We start from the raw sequence: 22,200 nt of genomic DNA on the forward strand, positions 1-22,200 counted from the left end.
GACTTGTGAGCAAAGTTATAGCTCATGAAATAAAAGGAGCAGTAGAAACATGGATACGGAATTAGCTGAATGGCAGGAAACGAAGAGTAATGGTTAATGGATATTTTTTGAGCTGGAGTAAGGTTTGTCGTAGAGCTGCCCAAAGTCAGTGTTGGGACTCTTGCTTTTTCTGATATTTGTTACTGACCTAGATCTTGGTACAGGGCACAGTTTCAAAGTGTGTGGATGATGCAAAACTTGGAAGCATTGGGAACTTTGAGGAACTTGAAAAGGACATAGACAGGTTGGTGGAATGGGCAGACAGGTGGCAGATGAAGTTCAATGCAGAGAAATGAGGTGATTCATCTTGGTAGAAAGAACATGGAGAGACAGTATTAAATAGGAGATACAGCTTTAAAAGGGTGCAGGAGCAGAGGGACCTGGATGTGTATGTGCATAAGTCATTGAAGGTGACAGGACAGATTGAGAGCGCAGTTAATAAAGCATACAGCATCCTGGGTTTTATTAATAGGGACATAGAGTACAAGAGCAAGGAGATTATGTTGAATTTGTTAAAGTTAGTTTGGTCTTATCTGGAGTGTTGCATCTGGCTCTTGCGGCCACTATGTGAAGAAGGGATTCCTGAGAATGATTCCTGTGACGAGCAACTTCAACTTCAGTTATGAAGACAGATTGGAGATGTTAGGACTGTTTCCTTGTAGAAAAGAAGGCTGAGAGGAGATTTGATAGAGGTATTCAGAATCATCAGGGGCCTGGACAGAGTGCGCAGGGAAAAACTGTTCCCACTCGTGAAAGGATTGAGAATGAGAGGGCTCAGATTTAAAGTAATTAATAAAACAAGCAATAGTGATATGAGGAAAAGCTTTTTCACACAGCGAGTGGTTAGGGTCTGGAATGCTGTCTTTGCACCTGCCTCCAACACACACACAATTGAAGTATTCAAAAGGAATTGGGCTATTATCTGAAAAGGAAGAATGTGCTGGGTTATGGGGTGAAAGAGAGAGAATGGAGCTAGTTAGGTTGCTCATTCGGAGACCTGGTGCAGACACCATGGGCCAAAATGGCCCCCTTCTGCACCATACAAAATCTGTGGATGAGGGTTGTGAATACTGTGGTTCAACCTCAGACATTTGTCAGGGAGAGCAATAGAATCGGTGGTTAGGGAACGGTTTTTGGTGAGTACTGAAGACGAAGACTGGCTTCAGCTCTACCAATTTCAGTTTGAGTAAATTTCTGCTCATCCAGGTTTAAATGCTGTATGAGAAATCTGACACAATGGAGGGCTTGAGAGAGATTTTTATGAGGAAGAGGTCTGTGTTATCGACACATATATGGAACCTGACATTGTGTTTTTGGATGATGCCACCTAAGGACTGTACATAGTTGACAACTAAAATGGGGCCACAGATTGTTAGGAGACTGCAGAGGTAATGATGCGGGAGCAGGAAGAGAAGCCTTTGAAAGTGACTTCGCTTCTGATTAGACAGATAAGAATGAAACCAGGTGAGCGCAATCTCCCCCCTAGCTGCCAGTTAAACAGTGGAGGAAAGGTTTTGGAGGAGGATGATCTGGTTAGCATTCTCAATCTGCAGATAGATTGATAAAGAATAGGATAGTTAATGTTAGTCACAGTCACATAGAATATCATTTGTGACACTGATAAGAGTCGTTTCAGTCTGGTCGTAGGTGCAGAAACCTAAGTGGAGAGATGCAAATGGGGAAGATGGGCATGGATTTGGGTTAAAGAGGGGAAAGTCTGTCAGTGTTTCTGCTCTCGTCCAACAATTCTTGATGATGCTTCCCATGGTCAGATAATTGGTTGATACTGTAAATCAGAGCTCCAGAAATGGAGAAGTGCTGTCAGCAGATGCTGAGTGAAAACTGATTTGATGATTAGAAGGTGGGGAATGGAGTCTGAAATAATAAAACAAATATTTTTAAGTCAAAAAAAATGTTGATTTTGTGTACTACATCATCATTTGACTTCTGACACAATTGAAAGCTTTCAGCTTGACCAGGCAAGAAGGTGCACCATTTCACAAGGTTAAAATGGAATAAATAAAGTAAATTTTTGCTCGTTTCCTTACATTTTAGAAATAGTGGCCTATTTCACTAGAATTTTGCAGCACAGTGTGCCCAAAATCTGTCAATCCAGCACAAAGGATCGAGAGATTTCAAGCACAATTCATGTCCACCACAAATAGTTTTTGTAATCGTTTACCATTAGTTAAGAATACAAAAAGCTCATCCAGAATCCTGACCCTGGCCCCATATTGAATGAAGCACCATTGTGAATTTCCACTAATTACATCTATTTGTGGAACTTCAAGAAGGCTATTAGGATTCAGCTGTTTATCTTCGGCACGGGATGACACTAATAGGCACATTTTAAAAGCTTTTAAATACATTTTAATGTGCCAAGAACTGACGACTGTTTATGGTTTTCTATAGTTTCTAAAGTATTTTTTAGTAATTTAAAATCAGGTTACTTAGAGGTAATGGACTATGCATTCTGATTAAAAATACTTATGATAAACCCATTTTCAGCTGCATTAATAAAACTGCACCAGGGTTACCACTCTAAAAATTTATCAAAGGATTTTTTTTTCAAAATACAAAATGCTTTAAAATGGCATTTGAAAACAACACCAAATTTTGCTAGTTCATGAAAGACCTTATGATTGGTGATATGCAAGTGACTGAGCAGAATTTTCGCAAAAAAACACACCGTAAAATTAGTGCTGTTTTGAAGGCCATTTGAGTCTAGATCGCCGATTGCACCAAGAAGCTGAACATTTTCGTCAGCTAGTCAAATGCATGAAGTTAAGTGAATTTGGTTCAGTCGGAGGCACTTTTATATGTTATATTAACAAGGTATTTATTGCAAATCCTGGTTTGATCCAACTCGGAAGCTTGTTAAGCATTTCTGAGATAGCCACACTAGTGTTAGGCTGGAGTCATATAAAGACCAGACTGTAAAAGAAGGCAGGTTTATGACCCTAAAGGATACCAATGACCCAGTTTTTTTTTTGGCAATACGATATTATGTGTCATTTTCTGTTTGCTAATGTGTAAAATGTTTCATTTAGGAACCTGGGTGTATGGAATAGAGGTCCTGAAGTTGTTCCGTTTGACCAGGTTTCAGTTGCAATTAGCATGGATGTTCAGCTATTGTACTATTGACGTGCAAGTTCAAAGCAGGAGAATGATAGTCTCCCTCTGTGCTTTACTGATAACCTTTGAATTCAGATTTATTTTTTTAAAATTGAGTTCAAATTCTGAAACTGCCATGGTGGGAGCTGAACTCGCATGCTCCAGATTGGTTCAGGCCTCTGGATTTCTAACTCAGTAACCTCCACTACCATATCTGCTTGTGCCTGAGGACTCTTTTTTTGATGTTTTATTTTATTGAGCTTTTATTTTATAATTACAGCTTGTTGATCTCATTGAAAATAATTCAGTAGTCATCGTCCGAGGTGCTACAGGCAGTGGTAAGAGCACACAATTGCCTCAATATATTCTTGAATGCTACGTAAAGAAACCTGCATTCTGCAATATTGTAGTAACACAGCCACGGAAAATTGGAGCAATCAGTATTGCACGCTGGATCTGCAAAGAACGTCATTTGTCTGTAGGTGGCTTGGTTGGATATCAGGTATGTTAATTCTGGTATTCATAAAGATTATATTGTAACTTGTACCTTTACCATTCTTTATGTTGCTCAGGAAATTATCTTTTGTTATGTTACTGATCACAGTTGACTGCTCTTGTATACATCTTTGAAATTATTCACCATACTACCTGTGCTGCTGAGTGTACTTGAATTTACCTTATCCATTGTTGTGGGAAAAAATGTAACTTCAAGAATATACAAATTTATTTGATACCTTTGATAATTTTTCTAAGGGAAGGTTCATTGCAAAAACCTAGTTTTTTGGTTGGAGCTCCATTAAGAAGTAAATTTTTTTCTAAACCGATGACCAGAATAACTGATTTGCTTCACATAATGATACTCAATTAGGCCTTTGCTGCCAAAATTTGTCTTCCCTTTCTCTGCAATCTTAGGTGGAATAGGATTGTTATTTTAAAACTGTAACAAGGCTTTTGTTGATTTATCCTTGAGCTTCAAAGTTAGCATGCCATTCAGGTGATGTGATGGTGAAGGGGCCCACTGTTAGCTAAAATGATATGAACCTGAATATGTTTTGGGGCAGATACAACTATGCATGTATATTTTAAATCAATTTAATCTTTATTTATGGCAATTTTTAAGCATCTGCAAAGCAGCAACATGATACAGAGGACATTATTAAAGTTTTGCCATGGGGCAACCATAGCAACAGAACACACTGAATAATCCTGTTCTGGAAACTCTGCTAACCACAATTGTCTTGACTCTGTGGAGGATTTGTAGGAGCTTACCATCTAGCTGTAGATTCTCTCCCTCGATATCCTTGCTTATCACTGCTAATTGACAACTCTGCTGTAACTCTTCTGTTTCCCGACATTTTCCGTGAGCTTTGTCACACTTGACTGAACAGATGGAACCTCTTCACTGTTGATATTGCAGTTAAAGCTAGCAAACATAAACTATCTTTGACCAAGCGTATCCTTCCTGTGGAGAAGACTATTCAGCTTTTCTAGCCATTCTATTCACACGTGCACAGATTCCTTTCATTCTTCCAATTTGAGCATTCCAAATGACCTAACAATTGATGAGTTATCTCAAAATATTGTGGCCTAAAGCTATGTTATGTTTTAAAAAACCCTTAAAGTAAGCAATATTACTGTTGGAATAATATTACACTAACTGATCTTTAAGACAGATTAATCATTTGTGTTGCAGTATCACCGATTAACCCTTTCTATGCTAATTTGACATATACCCAGAACTATTACCTAACACCTAAAGTTCCCAGCATCCAGTGTTTGCCAGCTGCTTTTGGGGTGTTGGTTCTGGGTAACTTGTGAGCCTCTTTGGTTCCTTCCCATTCCTTCTGTCAATCTGTACTTACCTTCTAACCCCTTCTAGATCCAATTTTGCCTCCAAAGAAAAAAGGCTGAGGGTGGAGAAATGGCAGATGAAGGGAAAGAGGGACAGGTTCGGGCCAGGGCAGCTGTGCTGAGAAATTGGGTTGATCTAAATAGAGACGGAGAGTGTAGAACCAGATATTAGCTTGGGACCACAGTTAGCCACTGGGAGGTACAATTTAGCAGGTATGGGGTGTTTAATGTTCCATGATTTTTATTGAAATGGCTAAAGTTGGGGTCCAAAAAAGCAAGTGGAATTGCTGTAGACGTGGCCAAAGAATATAAATTGGAGCAGACGTAGGTCATTCACCCCCTCTAGCCTATTTTTCCATTCAATAAAGCCATGGCTGACCAGCCTCAATCACACCTTCCCGCTCTATCCCTACACCACTGATTCCCTTCGTATTCATAAATCAATGTGTGCCTGACTTGAATATACTCAATAAGTGAGGATCCACAGCCCTCTGGGATAGAGAATTCTGAACATTCACAACTCTGAAGAAATTTCTCCTCATCTCAATCTTAAATGACCAAGACCGTGAATCCCAGTTCTAGACTCCCCAGCCAGGGGAAACATTCAATATTGATCTATTGGGCCCCTTAAGAATTTTATATGTTTCAATTAGATCACCTCTCATCCTCCTAAACACTAGGAAATATGGGCCTGGTCTTTTCTCTCATTCACATACCCTCACTTTCTCACACTCACCCTCTTACTCTCATTTGCTCACTCATAGGACAATCCATCCCATTCTATTGAACTTTTGTTGTGTTCCTTTTTATCCAAGTATATCCTTCCTCAAGCAAGGGGACCAAAACCAGCAAGGCCCTATACCATTGCAGTAGAACTTATTAACTCTTCATTTGCAACCCCTTTATAATAAAGTCTTAACATATCTTTCGTGTTCCTAATTGCTTCCTGCACCTTCATATTAGCTTCGATTTGCGTACAAAGGTACCCAGATTCATTTGAGTACCAACATTACCCAGTCTCATAGCATTTGAAAAATAATCCACTTTTCTATTCCTCCTACCAAAGTGGATAACTTCACATTTTCCCACCTCCGTACTTAAAGTTAATAAGTCAACACCTTAGATATAGGAGATGCCAGAGGACAGGAGAATTGGAAATGTTGAACCCTTGTTCATTAAAAGCTGTAAGGATAAGTCCAGCAACTGTAGGCCAGTCAGTTTAACCTCAATGGTAGGAAAGCTTTTATAAATGATAATCTGAGTCAAAATGAACAGTCACTTGGACAGGTGTGGATTTATTCAGAAAAGCCAGCATGGATTTGTTAAAGGCAAATTATGTTTTAATTAACTTGTTGGAGTTTTTTGTTGAGGTAACAGAGAGGGCTGATGAGGGTAATGTGGTTGATATGGTGTACATGGACTCCCAAAAGACATTTGATAACATGCTGTATAACAGGCTTGTCAGTGAAGTTAGAGCTTGTGGAATAAAAGGGACTCTACCAGCATGGATACGAACTTGGCTTAGTGGCAGGAAACAGAGATAGTGTGAATGGTTGTTTTCAGACTGTGTAGTGGGGGTCCCTAGGGTTAGTGTTAGGATGACTGCTTTTCTAAGTCTAGGTCACTAATACAGATCAAGGCACAGGCAAAATTTCAAAATTTGCAGATGACACAAAACTTGGATGTATTGTGAACAGAGAAGCATAGTGAAAAAGTTCAAGACGACATAGGCTGGTGGAATGGAGAGGACAAATGGCACATAAAATTTAATGCATAGAAGTGTAAAGTGATTAATTTTGGTAAGAAGAATGAGGAGAGGTAATGTTAAATAAAGGGTACAATCCTAAGAAAGGGGTGCAGGAGGAGAGGGACCTGGAGGTGTATGTGCACAAATCGTTGAATGTGGCAGGGCAGGTTGAGAAAGTGGTTAATAAGCCACATGGGATCATGGGCTTTATAAATAGAGGCCAGGAATGCAAAGCAAGGACATTATAATGAACCTTTATAAAACAGTGGTTCGAACTCAACTGGAATATAGTGTCAAGTTCTGGGCACCACACTTTGCGAAGGGTGCAGAAAAGATTTAAGAGAATGGCTCAAGGGATGAGCAATTTCAGCTACGTGGGTAGATTGGAGAAGCTGGGGCTATTCTCTTTCGAGAAGGGAAGATCACGAGATTTGATAGAGGTGCTCAAAATCATGAAGGTTCTGGACAGAGTAGATAGGAAGAAACTGTTCCTGTTGGCAGACGTATTGAGAATCAGAAGACACGGATTTACGGTGATTGGAAAAAGAAGCAACAGCAACCTAAGGAAATACTTTTTTATGCAGCGAGTAGATAGGATCTGGAATGCACTGCTTGAGAGTGCGGTGGAGACAAATTCAATTGAGACTTGAAAAGAATTGGATAGCTATTTAAAGAGAAAAAAATTGCTGGACTACAGGGGAAAGGAGGGGCAGCGTGACTAGGTTAGTTGCCCTTGCAGAGAGCTGGTCGGGACACATTGGGCTGAATGATCTGTAACCATACATCTGAGCTGTAACCATTCTGCATTCAATGATATTCCATCTGCCACATTCTTGTCCACCTGCTTAACCTGTTTCACTCCTTTTTTCAGTTTGCTTGTATCCTCCTCGCTGGTTTCTTTCTTTGCTCTGTGTTCCTGGCTTTAAAATTTGTAGAGTGAGAAGTCTGATGTCAGCAGTAACTAATATAAAAGTTTATCATTGCATTTTTACTTCTTTCCCCATCCCTGTTAAAATAGCAACAGATGTAGACCATTTGGCTCTTCCAATCTGTTGCACCCTGCCATTCAAGAAGATCATGTCTGAACTATGACGTAACTTAAAATTCCTGCCTTTGCTCCATATCCTTTAATAACTTTGGTCAACAAACATCTATCGACCTGCATTTGATATTTACAATTGATCTTGCATCAATTGAGGAAATATTTCCTCAAATATTTCTACCTACCACCATGACAAGTAACTGCACTCCTGAAAAGCCTGAGTCTAAATTTTAGACTCTGTCCCCTTAGTCCTAGGCTCCCCAACCACTGAAAATAGTTTATCTCTAACTACCCTATCAAATCCAAATGTTGTACCCTTGTTCAAGTAAGGCTGAAAGGATAAGTCCAGCAACTACAGGCCAGTCAGTTTAACCTCGGTGGTGGTGAAGCTTTTAGAAATGATAATCCGGGGCAAAATTAACAATCACTTGAACATATTTGGATTTATTAAGGAAAATCAGCATGGATTATTATTATCTTAAACTTCAATCAAATCACCCCATATTATTTTTAATTCCAGGAAATATAACTCTAGGTTGTGCAATCTCTCCTTGTAACTTAACCCTCAGAGTTCAGATGTAATTCTGGTAAATCTACACTGTACTCCCTCCAAGACCAAGATATCCTTCCTTAGATGTGGTGCCCAGAACTGTGGTCCAACCAGGACTTTGTAGACTTGCAGCATGGCTTTGCCTCCATTGTCTGTTCTAGCCCTCCAGGTATAAAGGCCAGCATTTCTTTAGTGTTTTTTGTTATTTTACCTATATGTGACACTTTAATGATTTATGTACATGAACCTCATGTCACTTTGGTCCTACACTGTTTCAAACTTCTCACCATTTAGAAAGTACTCTGATCAAACCATTTTTAAGATGATTGACACTTGTTTATATTGAGATCCATTTGCCACAGTTTTGCCTATTCATTTAATCTGTTCATATCTCTTTTTGTAATTTTATGTCTCCAACAACAATTGCAATGCTTGCAATGCCACCTATCTATGTGTCATCAGCAAATTTTCAAAGTGGCTCTCCATTCTGGTATCTAAGTCATTAATAAATACAATGAATAGTTCATGTCCCGACATAGATCCCAGTGGGGTGCCATTAGACACATCTTGCCAATTAGTGTAACTGTCCAGTATTCCAATTCTACTTGGATCCACTCAGATCTTCTCACATCAGTAATTTCCCTTCATTCCATGAGCTTCAACTTTAATGACCAGTCTTGCAAAGGACTTTATCAAATGCCTTCTGGAAGCCTATATAAATAACTTCCTTGGACATTCCCCTATCTGCTACTTTGGTCATCATTTCAGTAAAAGGCTTGTCAGACATGACCTTCCCAGTACAAATCTATTCTGGCTCTGCCTGAGGTTGACTGGTCCATAATTCCCTGGTTTCCGTCGCTTACCTTAAATAGTGGAGTGATGTGCAACTTGACAATGTACTTGAAAGAACTTTGGATGCTGATAGGTGCTAAAATCTTATAGAAAAGAAAGATAAAAATTGGTTTGGTTAAAATTACTTCTGTTAAACCTTTGAAAGAAAGGTAACATTGAAAAGTATAATTTTTAAGATCATGAAAGTTAGTGTGGCAGTAAGGTATTTGGCCCATAGTATCTCTGCTAACTGTTTTGAAAGAGCAGCCGTGCTTAGTCCCACATACCTTGCCTGACTCCCTTTAATATTATTTATGGAATTAGCTTCAACACCTTCGCAGGTAGAACTTTCCAGATCCCAACAGCTGAGTGAAAAAATTGTCACCCCTTTAGATCTTTTGCCAATGGTTTTGAATTTATGATCTCTAGCTATTGACCCACTTGACTCTCGGAAAACCTCTCGTCTTGAAAACATTTTATTAGGTCATCTCTTAACCAACTCTTTTTCAAGGCCAACAGTACTACCTTTTTCAAACTCGCCTCAGAATTAAAGTCCTTAATCCCTGGTAATGTCCTGGTTTAAACCCCGTTGAAGACTTTTTCTATGGGCTTTATATTTTTTCTGCATCGTGGCAATCAGAAATGTCCACAGTATTCCAGCTGAGGTCTGACTAGTGATTTATAAAAATCTAGCATGACCTCTTTTTGCTTTTTTATATTACATTCCTTTATTCATAAACCCAATAATCATATGCTTTTTTAACCACCTTATCAGCTTGCCTTGCCAGTTTTAAAGATTTGTTAATATGGAGACCAAGCAGATCTATAGGTATCCCTTTAACAAAATAGTGTAATTTCTAATGTACTGCCTTTGCATATTACGCCTACCAAAGTACATCAGCTCACACTTAATCTGCTTTGAACTCCATCTGCCATGTTTCTACTCAATTCACCACCTTGCCTGCCATCATGAAGCTTATAATTATCCTCATCTTGATCTACGTCAACAAGTTTCATATCATCTTAAAACTTTATAATGTTAATCCCTACACCTGAGTCCGGGCCATTTATAAGAATTGAATGAGTCAAGGACCCAAAACTTATTCTTAGTGTACACCACTGCAAACCACCTCCAGTCTGAAAAACGTTTATCTACCACCAATCTTTGCTTCTGGAGTCACTTTTGCACCACTTGCCCTTAATTTCGTGGGCTCCCATGTTGTTAAAATCCTCCTGTATGACACTTGACCAAATGTCTTTCTAAAGTCCACAAAGGAAAAGATTTTACCAGGAATGTAGAATTTTAGCTATGAGGAAAGATATGATAGGCTGGAGATTGTTTCTTTGGAACAAAGGAGGTTGAGGGGAGATTTAACTCAGGTGCATAAAATTGAAAGGCCTAGATAGTGGACAGGAAGGACCTATTTCCATCAGTGGAGTGGTGAAAAACCGAGGAGCATAGATTTAAAGTAATTGGTAGAAGGATTAGAGGGGAGTTGAGCAATTATTTCATCTGGAGTGTGGTGGAAGTCCAGAACTTGCTGCCTAAATGGATGGTGGAGGTAGAAACCTTTATCAAATCTGAATAAAAAAAATCACTTGGAAGGTGCACTTGAGGTCCTGTAACCTTCAGGGCTTTGGACCAAGCGCTGGAAGATTGGATTAGGCTGGGTACCTTTTTATGCTGGCATGGATACAGTGGGCCAAATTACCTCTTTCTATGCCATAAACCTTTGTGTTTCTATCCAACATCTATTCTGCTACCTTGATGAACCTTGTCTACTACCTCATCAAAGGATCCAGTGAAGTTAGTCATGATGTGCCTCCATGTGGCTGTCCTAGAATGACCCATGCCTTTCTTTGTTTCCAAATGAAAGTTTATTTTGTCCCTAATAATGGTTTGTATTATGGCAGCTGATGGTAAATGCTGAGCTGCTCAAATCCCAGAAGGATACTTGAAATAGCTGTCACAACTGTTTTGCAGTTAGTATTTTATTTCGAAATGCATGCCTTGAATTCAGTAGTAATAAGTCCACCCAGCCTTGGAGGTTTTTACAAAACTAAATTAAACATTTATTAATAAAAGAAAAGATTTCAAGCACATATGTAGGTCTACAAATTACTACTATGATAACTCTTCGCTCCCCAAATTAATCTGACCCCCAGTTACACCTCCATTAAGGCAACAGTAAAATCAAATAGGAATAAACAGACCCAGTCAAAGCACGCAATACCCTGGACAGTGAAATTCAAATTGAATTTTCTTAGCTTCGGTTCCTGTAGACAGCAACTTGATGCATAGAGGCTGGAGGCTTTTTCACACTTGTTAGATCTTAGAATGCCTTCCCCCTTACACATAACCACATCTCCTTTATACATGTTTCCCCCTTTTTAATGTAAATTCAGTTGTTCCAAGATGCCTTTGCAACTTTACTTTTCTCAAAATATAAATCTTTTATAGTACGCATATTATCAGTAACCTTTGGGAAAAATAAACACGCTTTTTAGCTTAGCCTCTTATGGCTAGGTGTAGCATCTCATCATCTTTTTGAAATTCAAACTACTCTGGTTTATCTAAAAATGCAAATGTTCCTCACACCTCACATTCATAAACTTCAACCATGTTTACGTATTTAGCATTTCAAACCCAGCTTCCCTTTTGATAACTCAAAAGCTCCAGACTAGCTGTCTTCAGTTCAGTTAAATCCACCACACACACATCCACACAGAGAAACTAATCCAAATCCCACTATTAACCTACCTTTACAATAAATCACAATATTATGAAAATTATTATATTTTCATGACGTTTGTAACAACTTGCCTGTTATTTCTCAATAGTGGCTTAGTTTTCTTAACCGTCCATCCTTAATGATGTTTGGAAGATTTCTTTAGCAACTCTGGATGCATTCCATCTGGATTATTAATGCAAATATTTTTAGTACATATCCCTGACCTCCTACTGGAACAGAAAACAATATGGCTGATAAAGCCTCTAAATTCTTTTTTAAGAAAAATAATGCTTTGAAAACAGTCTGCACTGTCTGCATAGATCTGCCCTGTGCTTAGAATGCAACTAGAAGATAACAACTTTATCCCTACTGAGAATAACATAGAGTTTACAGCACAGAATGAAACAGGCCAGTTAGATCAGCTGGTAACTGCCAGTGTTCATACGGCACTTGATCTCTCCTTACTTCATCTGAACCTATTAGTATATCCTAACGTCCCTTAAATGCATCTATGCTATTTGCCTCAACCAATCCATGTGGTGGTAGCAAGTTCTACCTCCAGCCACTCTGAGCGATGAAGCTTCTCCTGAATTCCTTATTGGATTTATTAGTGACTGTTGCTATGTCCCCTCGTTTTGGACTCCCGAAAAATGAAACCATCTCTCCATCTACCATTTTAAACCCTAATTTTAAAGACTTCTTGTGGATCACCCCTTGAGTTTCAAGCCTTTGCTTTTCCAGCTTTAATCTTTTCTGATAGCAGTAACCTCACAGTTTTGGTATCATTCTTGTAAATATCTTCTACACCTTCATGGAGATCAGAACTGTGCGCAGTACTCAAAGTATGAGCTAACAAAGGTTCTCTATATGATTAAAATAACTTCTCTACATTTGGATTCAAGTCCATCGTGATACAATCCTAATTAAGTATAGATGTTGGAAATAATAGGGTTAAAATTGATATAAGACAAAATATGACAACTGAGGCTCCAGTGGCACAGAGAAGATGTGCTTATGCAGATTATAATTTTTAGTAAAATTTGGATGTATCATTTTGTTAGCAAACATTGGATTAATCTGAATGCTAGAAATCTGTTAATGTAACTCATTTGTTTTACTTCAAAATCCTAATGTCTGTTATTACCTTCAGTAATTTGATTATTTTGTTCTTGAAATAGGTCGGATTAGAAAAAGAAGTTGGTACAGACACGCAACTAACTTACATGACAACAGGCGTTCTGCTTCAAAAAATTGTTAATGCAAGATGCCTGACTGAATTTACGCACATCTTCATTGATGAAGTAGGATATCTCCCATCAAATTTCTCATCAATAGATGTTGAAGTATTCATTTATAGAATGTGAATGTTGCTGACAGCCAACATTTATTGCCCATCCCTAATTGCTCTTGAGAAGCTGGTGGTGAGAGTCGCTTTCTTGAACCACTGCAGTCTGTGATGTATGTACACCCACAGTACTGTTAGGAAGGGAGTTCCAGGATTTTTACCCAACAACAGTGAAGGAACAGCGATACAGTTCCAATTCGGGATGGGTTGTAGAGGGAGGGGCACTTGCAGATGGGGATGGTCACATGCGCTTGCTCCCCTTGTTCTTCTGGGTGGTAGAGGTCATGAGATTGAAAGGAGCCTTGGTAAATTGCTGCAGTAGACCTTGTAGATGGTATACACATCTGCATTGTCTGTTGGCGGTGGGTGGAAGTGAATCCATAAGGTGGATGGGTAGCCAGTCAAGCGGGTTACTTTGTTCTGGATGATGACAAACTTTTTGAGTGTTCCTGGAGCTGCACACATCCAGGCATCAAAATTGTAACTTGTGACTGGTGGATAGGCTTTGGGGAGTCAAGAGGTAAAAAATATGCCATAGAGTTCCCAGCCTCTGACCTAACCTTGTAATGGCAATATTTATATGGCTGGACCAGTTAAGTGTTTTGGCCTGGGTGATTCCTGAATTTTTTGTTCTTTCATGGAATGCGGGTGTCGCTGGCAAGTTCAACATTTGTTGCCCATCTCTAATTGCCAATGAGAAGGAGGTGGTGAGTCACTGCCTTGAATCGTTGCAGTCTGCCTGATGGTTTGGTACAACTGAGTGGCTTGCTCGGCACTTCAGAAGGCAGTTAAGAGTCAACCACATTGTTATGGGTCTAGAGCCACATTTAGGCCAGACCAGGTAAGGATAACAGATTTCCTTCCCGAAATAACATTACTGAACCAGATGGGTTTTTATGACAATCAATCATAAAGATTAGGTCAAGTAGGTTTTTTTCCCCCCTCCAACTGCCACAGACCCAGTCTGCTAGTTGTTTTCTTTAGGACTTGACCAACCTGGTCAGTAGTGGTGCTACTGAGTCACCCTTTGTACCCCGTTGGTGAAGTCCCCAATGTGTGCAAAAACATTGTGCTTTTGCTGTACCAATCTTAGTGTTTAATGATGTTCAACATGGAGGAGCATGGTCATTGTTATTGAGACTAGCTTTCAATTCCAGATTTTTTTTTTTTGTTAATTGAATTTATATAGTCCAGCCATATAAATATTGTCATTACAAGGGCAGGTCAGGGGCTGGGAACTCAATAGCATATTTTTAACCTCTTGACTCCCCAAATCCTATCCACCAGCCACAAGACACAAGTTACGATTTTGATGCCTGGATGGGTGCAGCTCCAACAACATCAAAATGTTCGTCATCATCCAGAACAAATCCGCTTGAGTGGCTACCCATCCATCTTATGCATTCACTTGCACCCACTGCTGACACACAATGTAGAAGTGTGCACCATCTACAAGGTCCACTACAGCAATTTCCAAGACTCCTTTAAAAGTTTTGACCACCACCACCCAGAAGAACAAGGGTAGCAGGTGCATGTGACCACCTCCATCTGCAAGTACCCCTCCACCTACAACCAGCAGCTGCAGTGGTGGGATTTGAACCTGTGTCCCCAGAGCATTAACCTGGGTCTCTGGATTACTAGTCCAGTGACATTGCCATTATGCCATTGTGTTGATGGGTGCTTTCAGCAATGATAATGCCATTGAATGTCAAAAGGAGATGGTTAGGTTTCCTCTTGTTGGAGATGGTCACTATCTGACACTTCTGTGGTGCAAATATTACTTGTCACTTACCAGCCCAAGCCTGAATGTTGTCCAGGTCTTGCAGCACGTAGGCACAGACTGCTTCATTATCTGAGGAGTTGTGAATGGAACTGAACACTCTGCAATCATCAGCGAGCACCCTTATTACTGACCTTATCATGGAACGCAGATCATTGATGAAGCAGCTGAAGATGTTTGGGCTTAAGACACTAACTACCCTGAAGGACTCCTGCAATATTATCCTGGGGCTGAGATGATTGGCTTCCAACAACTGCAGTAATCTTCCTTTGTGCTAGGTATCACTCCAACAAGTGGAAAGCTTTCCCTTATTCCTATTGACTTCAGTTTTACTGGAGCTCCTTGGTGGCACACCTGATGTCAAGGGTAGCCACTCTTGTCTCATCTCTGGAATTCAGCTCATTTGTCCATGTTCGGACCTAGGCTGTAGTGAGATCTGAAGCCAAGTGTTCTGGCAGAACCCAAACTAAGCATTGTGAACAGGTTATTGGTAAGTTATGCACTTGATAGAACTGCCTGATGGCTTCCATAACTTTGCTCATAATGGAGAATAGACCGATGGGGCAGTGATTTGATGGATTTGATTTGTTCATTTTGTTGGCAGGACATGACTGGATAATTTTCCACATTGCCAGTCTTTGCCAGTGTTGTAACTGTACTGGAACAGCTTGGCAAGAAGCGCAGCAAGTTCTGGAGCACAAGTATTCAGTAATACAGTTGGGATATGTCAGGGCCCATAGTCCTGCCATATGCAGTGCCTTCAGCCATTTCTATAGTCATGTGGAGTGAACTGTCTGAAAACTGGCAGTTATGGTGTAGGGGAACTCAGGAGGAGCCGGGACGGAACATCCACTCAGCACTGGCTGAAGCTGATTGCAAATTCTTCAGCCTTAGCTTGCCCAATTTGAGAATGGGAATGTTCATAGAACTGCTTCTTCTCCAGTTCATTGTTTAATTGTTCACCCATTCACGACTGGATGTGACAGGACTGCAGAGCCTTGATCTGATCCAGTGGTTGTGGGATTGCTTTGCTCTGTCCATAGCATGCTGCTTCCACTGTTTAACATGCATGTAGTCAGTGTTATAGCTGCACCAGGTTGGCACCTCATTTTAGCTATGTTGGTGCTGCTCCTGGCATACTCTCCTGCACTCTTCATTGAATCAGGGTTGATCCTCTGGCTTGATGGTAATGGTAGAGTGAGGAATTTGCTGGGCCCTGAGGTTGTAAATTGTGGCTGAATACAATTCTGCTGCTAATGGTCAACAGTGCCTCTGGAATGCCCAGTCTTGAGCTGCTTAATCTGATCTGAATCTATCCCATTTAACACAGTGACAGTGCCCAATGATAAGCATGTCCTTATCACGAAGACAGGTCTTTGTTTCCGCAAGGACTGTGTGGTGGTCACTCCTGCACTACTGTTATGGAGAAATTCATCTGTGACAGTAAGATTGGGGACGACGAGGTCAAGTAGATTTTTCCCCCTCCACCTGCCACAGACCCAGACTGCCAGTTGTGTCATTTTGGGCTTGACCAACCTGGTCAGTAGTGGCGCTACTGAGTCACCCTTTGGAGACTTCAACAATGGGGGACAATGTGTGCTTTTGCTTTATTACTCTTAGCGTTTAACGGTGTTCAACATGGAGGAGCACTGATCCATCAGTTGAGAGAGGGTGGTGGTAATAAGCAGAAGGTTTCCTTACCCATATTTGACTTGATCCATCAGGCAATTTCATGAGATACATAGTACATGTTGAGGTGAGTCAGGTCATACCCAGGGATGGCAATGGGCGAGTCTGAGTCATTGGCTGTTAGGTATGATTCTGGGAGTATGACTATGTCAGGCTGCTGCTTGACTAATCTGTATGAGAGCTCTCTCCATTTTCGAACAGGTGTGGAGAGCATTGCCGGGTCGACTGGGCATGGTGTTAGTGTTGTGTCTTGTTCCTAGGTCAATGCTCATTTGTTGGTCTGGTTTTACTCATCAGCTCCTCTGTAGTGGGGTTTGATGTGATTGAGTGAACATTTCAGAGTTAGAGTCAACCATATTCATGTGGGCATGGAGTCACCTAAAGACCAGGTTAGGTAAGGATGGGTGTTAGAGAACTGGATGGGTTTTTGCAACAGTCCAGTAGTTTGCCATCATTACTGAGACTAGTTTTTTATTCCAGATTTCAATTTTCCCAACTGCTATGGTGGATTTGAACTCAAGTTTCTGGGGCATTAGTCCAGTAACGTTACTATTGTGCTACTGTTCCTGGTCATGTATGGATATGCATGTTATAACACTCTTATTGATTGCATCTCTACATTAATCACAAATGATTACTTTTTTCAGTAAATTAGCTAACTTGTAATCTTTTGTACAGCCACTCTTAATACAACTTCATGATAGGGTAACTGGATAGGGGTGGTCCTGTGGATAGAAATATGTTCTCTACTATGAGCCTAAATGTTTCACCACAACTAAGTGTTGTTTCCAGTACTCGAAAGTATCTGAGTAAAAATGCATGTATACCAAAGGAAGTTGGGCAAGGCTTGGTGATACAGATTTAGATCGTTTAATAAGATATTTTGCAAACATTCACTAGGACTGCTTGTATGAACATTTTGTGACTTTGTTATAAATTGTATTAACGTAATTATTTGTTCATCCAACTTGTTTGAGTAATTTTAAGATTACCTGTGTTAAAGCAAATCATCACCCACTTATTGCTTTCTTTACATTTAAGGACTTTGAATTTTGTGAGAGGATTAATTCAACTTGTTTGAAGGACATTGTGATGGATCCACCATTATTTTGATTTTCCTCTTTCATTCCCTGTAATCATTAAGTGGCTGTTTTTCATGGGTGCGTCCAGGCACTGATTGTTCACAAGGTATTTAAGCATTGAAGGTATCATGGACATGCCCAACTCATTACTCCTCTGACATGCATGTGCAGTTTGCAGAAGGGACAGTAATCGGCAGTGGGAACCCTGGCTAATTGTTTTCATTTTTTTATCGCTTTTTTTGGCTAAGGTTGTCCACAGTCTGGCCGAACCCTAAACAACATATCTGCCAGATTGAGCCTGTGGCAGATGAAGAGGGAACCAACAAGAGGGGAGAAACCTAATTGAGCTTTCGCCCTCACCAGTGTACCTATCATAGATGCATCTACCCATAATTGTATTGATAAGAGTGACCACAGCACAGACCTTGTCGCAACAAAGTCATGTCTTCACTCTGAGGATACCCTCCATTGTGTTGTGTGGCATTACCACCATGCTAAATGGGATAGATTCAGAACAGATCTAGCAGCTTTAAACTGGGTACCCATGAGATGCTGTGGGCAGAGTAGAATTGTATTCAATCATAATCTTTACTCTCATGGCCCAGCAATTCCCTGACAATGCTATTATCATTAAGACAGGGGTTGAGCCCTGGTTCAATGAGGAGAACAAGTGAGGAATAGCACCAGGCATACTGAAAAATGAGGTGCCAACCTGATGAAGCTACAACACAGTATTACATGCATGCTAACCAGCAGAAGCAGCATGCAATAGACAGAACAAACTGATCCCACAACCAACCTTGCAGTCTTGCCATGCTAATCGTATATGGTGGGGGACAATTAAGCAGCTAACTGGAAGAGGAGGAGGCTCCATAAACATTCCCATCCTGAATGCTGGGTGAGCCCAGCACATCCATGCAAAAGACAAGGCTGAAACATTTATAACCATCTTCAACCAGAAGTGCCAAGTGGATGATCTATCTTGGCATCCTTCTGCGGTCTCCTGCAACACAGATGCCAGTCTTCAGCCAATTCAATTTATCAGTTCGCTCCACGTGATACCAAGAAACGGCTGGATACAGCAAAGCCCTGACAACATTCCGGTGGTAGCACTGAAGACTTCTGCTCCACAACTAGCTGTGCTCTAGCTGTTCCAGTACAACCAGAATGCTGGCATCCACCTGATAACATGTAAAATTGCCCAGATATACCCTGTCCACAAAAGCAGGATAAATCCAATCCAGCCAATTATTGTCCCATTCGTTTACTCTCAGTTATCAAAATGATGGAAAGGGTTGTTGACCGTGCTGTCAAGCGTCATTTACTCAGCAATGTTCATCAGTATTCGGTTTGGGTTTTGCCAGTGGCACTCGGCTCCAGACCTCAATACAGCCTTGGTTCAAACATGGACAAAAGAGTTTAATCCCAGACGTGAGGTGAGAGTCTCTGCTCTTGATATCATGGCAGTATTTGGAGTGTGGCATCAAGGAGCCCTAGCAAAATTGAAGTCAATGACAATCAGTTGAGGGGCTGATGTTGGGTTTGTGGTAGTCTCCACTAGTTGGAATCAACCCGACATAAAGAAAGATGGTTGTGGTTGTTGGAGGCCAATCATATCAGTCTAACCTGGGAAGTTAATGGGAGCCTGAATCCCTCTTAGGTCTTAGGACCAACCATCTTCAGGTGCTTCCCTCCAACATAAAGTTAGAATTGGGGATGTGCACTGATGTTTGCACAGTGTTCAGGGCCATTTGTGACTCCAGATACTGAGGTAGTCCATGCCCACTTGCAGCAAGGCCTAAACAACATTCAGGCTTGGGTTGATAAGTGACAAGTAGAATTTGTGCCCCACAAGTGCCAGGCAATGACCATTTTCAACAAGAGAGAATCTAGCCATCTCCCTATGATGTCCAAAGGCATTTCCATTGCTGAATTCCCCACCATCCACATTCTGGAGGTTACCTTCGATCAGAAGCTGAACTGGGCCAGCCATGTAAATACTGTGGCTACAGGGGCTGGGAATTCTGCAATGAGTAACTCAGCTCCTGACTCCCCAAAGCCTGCCCACTATCGACAGGACACCAGTCAGGAATGTGATGGTATACTTTCCACTCGCCTGGGTAAGTACAGCTTCAACACTCAATAAGGCTGACAGCATAAAAGTCAAAGCAACCTGTTTGATTGGTACCCCGTCCATCACCTTAAATATTTACACCTGCCACCAATGGTATTCAGCACCATATAGAAGATGCATTGCAGCAGCTCGCCAGACTCCTTCAACACTACTTTCCAAACCCATCACCTCTACCACCTCGAAGGACAAGGGCAGAGATGCATTCCAACAGTACTACCTGTAAATTGTCCTCCAAGCCACACTGACTTGGAACCATGTCACTGTACTTTCAGCTTAGCTGTATCAAACTCTTGGAACTCCCTTCCTAGTAGCACTTGGGTGCACCTACACCACTTGGACTGCAGCAATTCAGAAGGTGGCTCAGCACTGCCTTCTCAAGGGCAATTAGAAATGAATATAAAAATATTCTTATGCCTTAGCACCGCCCATGTCCCATGCATGAATAAAAACAGATCCTGGATGAGCTCCATATAAGGAGAATGAACCTGGGACCCCTCTGATTTGTAAGTCTAGCTCTACATTTGGGTGGTGCATTTACCCACAGCTATCAGGGAAGGACACCGTCACACTTTTATGGAATAGTTCCTTTCATCCAGTTGATGTAATAATCTAGTTGATCTAGTAATAGTTGATACCTTAGAAAATCATGGCTTATGTATACGCATTGACTATTACATATTTTTCAGCTTTGCAGATGATTAGGATTAATTTTGATATGCAAACCATCGTTAGCAATATTTTATTTCTTTTTTCCAAAAAATCAGTTTTTTAATGAAAGATTAAATGATAATTTGCAACTGATTTTCTAACTACTTGATGGTAAGCATGTGCACTATAGTGTGACATTAAGCTGTAAAGTCAACGAGTGAGGAATTCGGCTCACTGGTGCACTTCAAGTGCTGTTAGGGATCAACAATCTCGTCTGTAGTGTACACAGGTACTTGTGGTGTGAAGTGCGCCTTTTGGTGAAGATGTTAACATGCACGCAGTTAATGTCCACCAGAAGTATGCAGGGTCCACAGTTCGTAATGTCAATCGGTATGCAATACTGATTCGGCGCCAGCACTGCCATTTTGGAGCTTTCACTAGAGCTACTGTGCTTTCCTATGCTCATACAGCTGAACACGTTAAGCTGTAAGAAGATCCCCACCCCGCCCGGCCACCCTCAACAACCCCAACCACAGCTATTTAAAGGGATCCTCAACTACTTTGAGGTTAGCTGATGGCTGATTTCTTCTGGCTTTTGCTGTATGTCTTTGGTGTTTTCCATGGTTATTTCAGTTTTAAAACTGTACAGCAAGTACTGAAGCACCTTCTATTGATTTCAAGGTTTTTGTACAAACCTTTGCTCCCAGAAATGGATGCACTAAATAGGCCTTCATTTCAGAATAGAGCATGATGTGGAGACTGAGCAGAAGTCTTGTAGAGCTGGACAAGCTGTGCTGGTGGAGGGAGAGAGGGGCTCTCAATAGGTGATCATATCTGCCCATGGTGTTCAGGGAACGATTCTCTTGCTGGAATCTAAGCAAGGAAATACACCTGTGCTTCATAAGGAGGTCCTTGGTGAAATCTGCCAATTGTAGCAGTTGCAACTTCAAACTCAGAGCGGGCAAGGACTGCTTTGGCTGTGAAGGTGACCATGACGATGAACTTGAATGTGTCTGGCTCCTTCCAGACTGGAAATGGGGACACTCTATCACCTTACAGTTTGCATTCCATTATTGTGTGAAAGAGGTCACAGACTCCTTATTCCAAGAGAGCTAACCTTATTTTATTCTGTCTTGCCAGAGACAAGCAGACAGAGTGAGCATGAGGGTTTGCTAGGATTGCAGCTTTCCTAGTGGTGCAGGGTGACATTAACACGCTTTGCCTTGACTACGTTGCATGTTCTGGAACCAAAAGGGATTCCACTTCTTCATTGTCCAGCTGTTGTATATCCTTGGGTGGTGTATCATGCTGCTCAATGCTTGACATCTTGGAAGTAGTCATTGTTATGACCGATGCAATTGGTAAAGCAGAGTTATTTAAAAATCCCAAAGGGAAACTTTAAACAACTGTCATAACCTATAATTTTAAGTGTTATGTTTGAAATGCGACTCTAAATTCAGGAATCAGACCACCAGTTCTCGAGGCTTTACATGAAACTAAATGAAACATTTTATGAATTTACACAGGTTAAAATACATATACATATGGCTTCAAATTACGACTATCATAAATTTTAACAAATTCCCAAACTAATCTCCATTAAGGCAACAGCAACC

The 22,200-nt window shown here is 40.8% G+C and overlaps 1 protein-coding gene across 4 annotated transcripts in view; it reads left to right on the top strand.

Moving 5' to 3' along the window:
- tdrd9 (tudor domain containing 9) overlaps window positions 1-22,200 on the top strand; it is a 223,383-nt gene that overhangs the window by 77,472 nt on the left and 123,711 nt on the right. For all 4 annotated transcript variants that reach the window (XR_013579459.1, XM_078562446.1, XM_078562447.1 and 1 more), the window contains exons 3-4: window positions 3,434-3,655; window positions 13,085-13,207. Coding sequence is in view for 3 of the 4 variants with exons in the window: in XM_078562446.1 (XP_078418572.1) it covers window positions 3,434-3,655; window positions 13,085-13,207 (345 nt within the window). In the remaining variant the exon portion in view is untranslated. The remainder of the gene's footprint in view (window positions 1-3,433; window positions 3,656-13,084; window positions 13,208-22,200) is intronic.

The sequence above is a fragment of the Cetorhinus maximus genome, chromosome 18 (assembly GCF_964194155.1).
Source record: "Cetorhinus maximus chromosome 18, sCetMax3.hap1.1, whole genome shotgun sequence".
NCBI classification, from domain to species: Eukaryota; Metazoa; Chordata; class Chondrichthyes; order Lamniformes; family Cetorhinidae; genus Cetorhinus; species Cetorhinus maximus.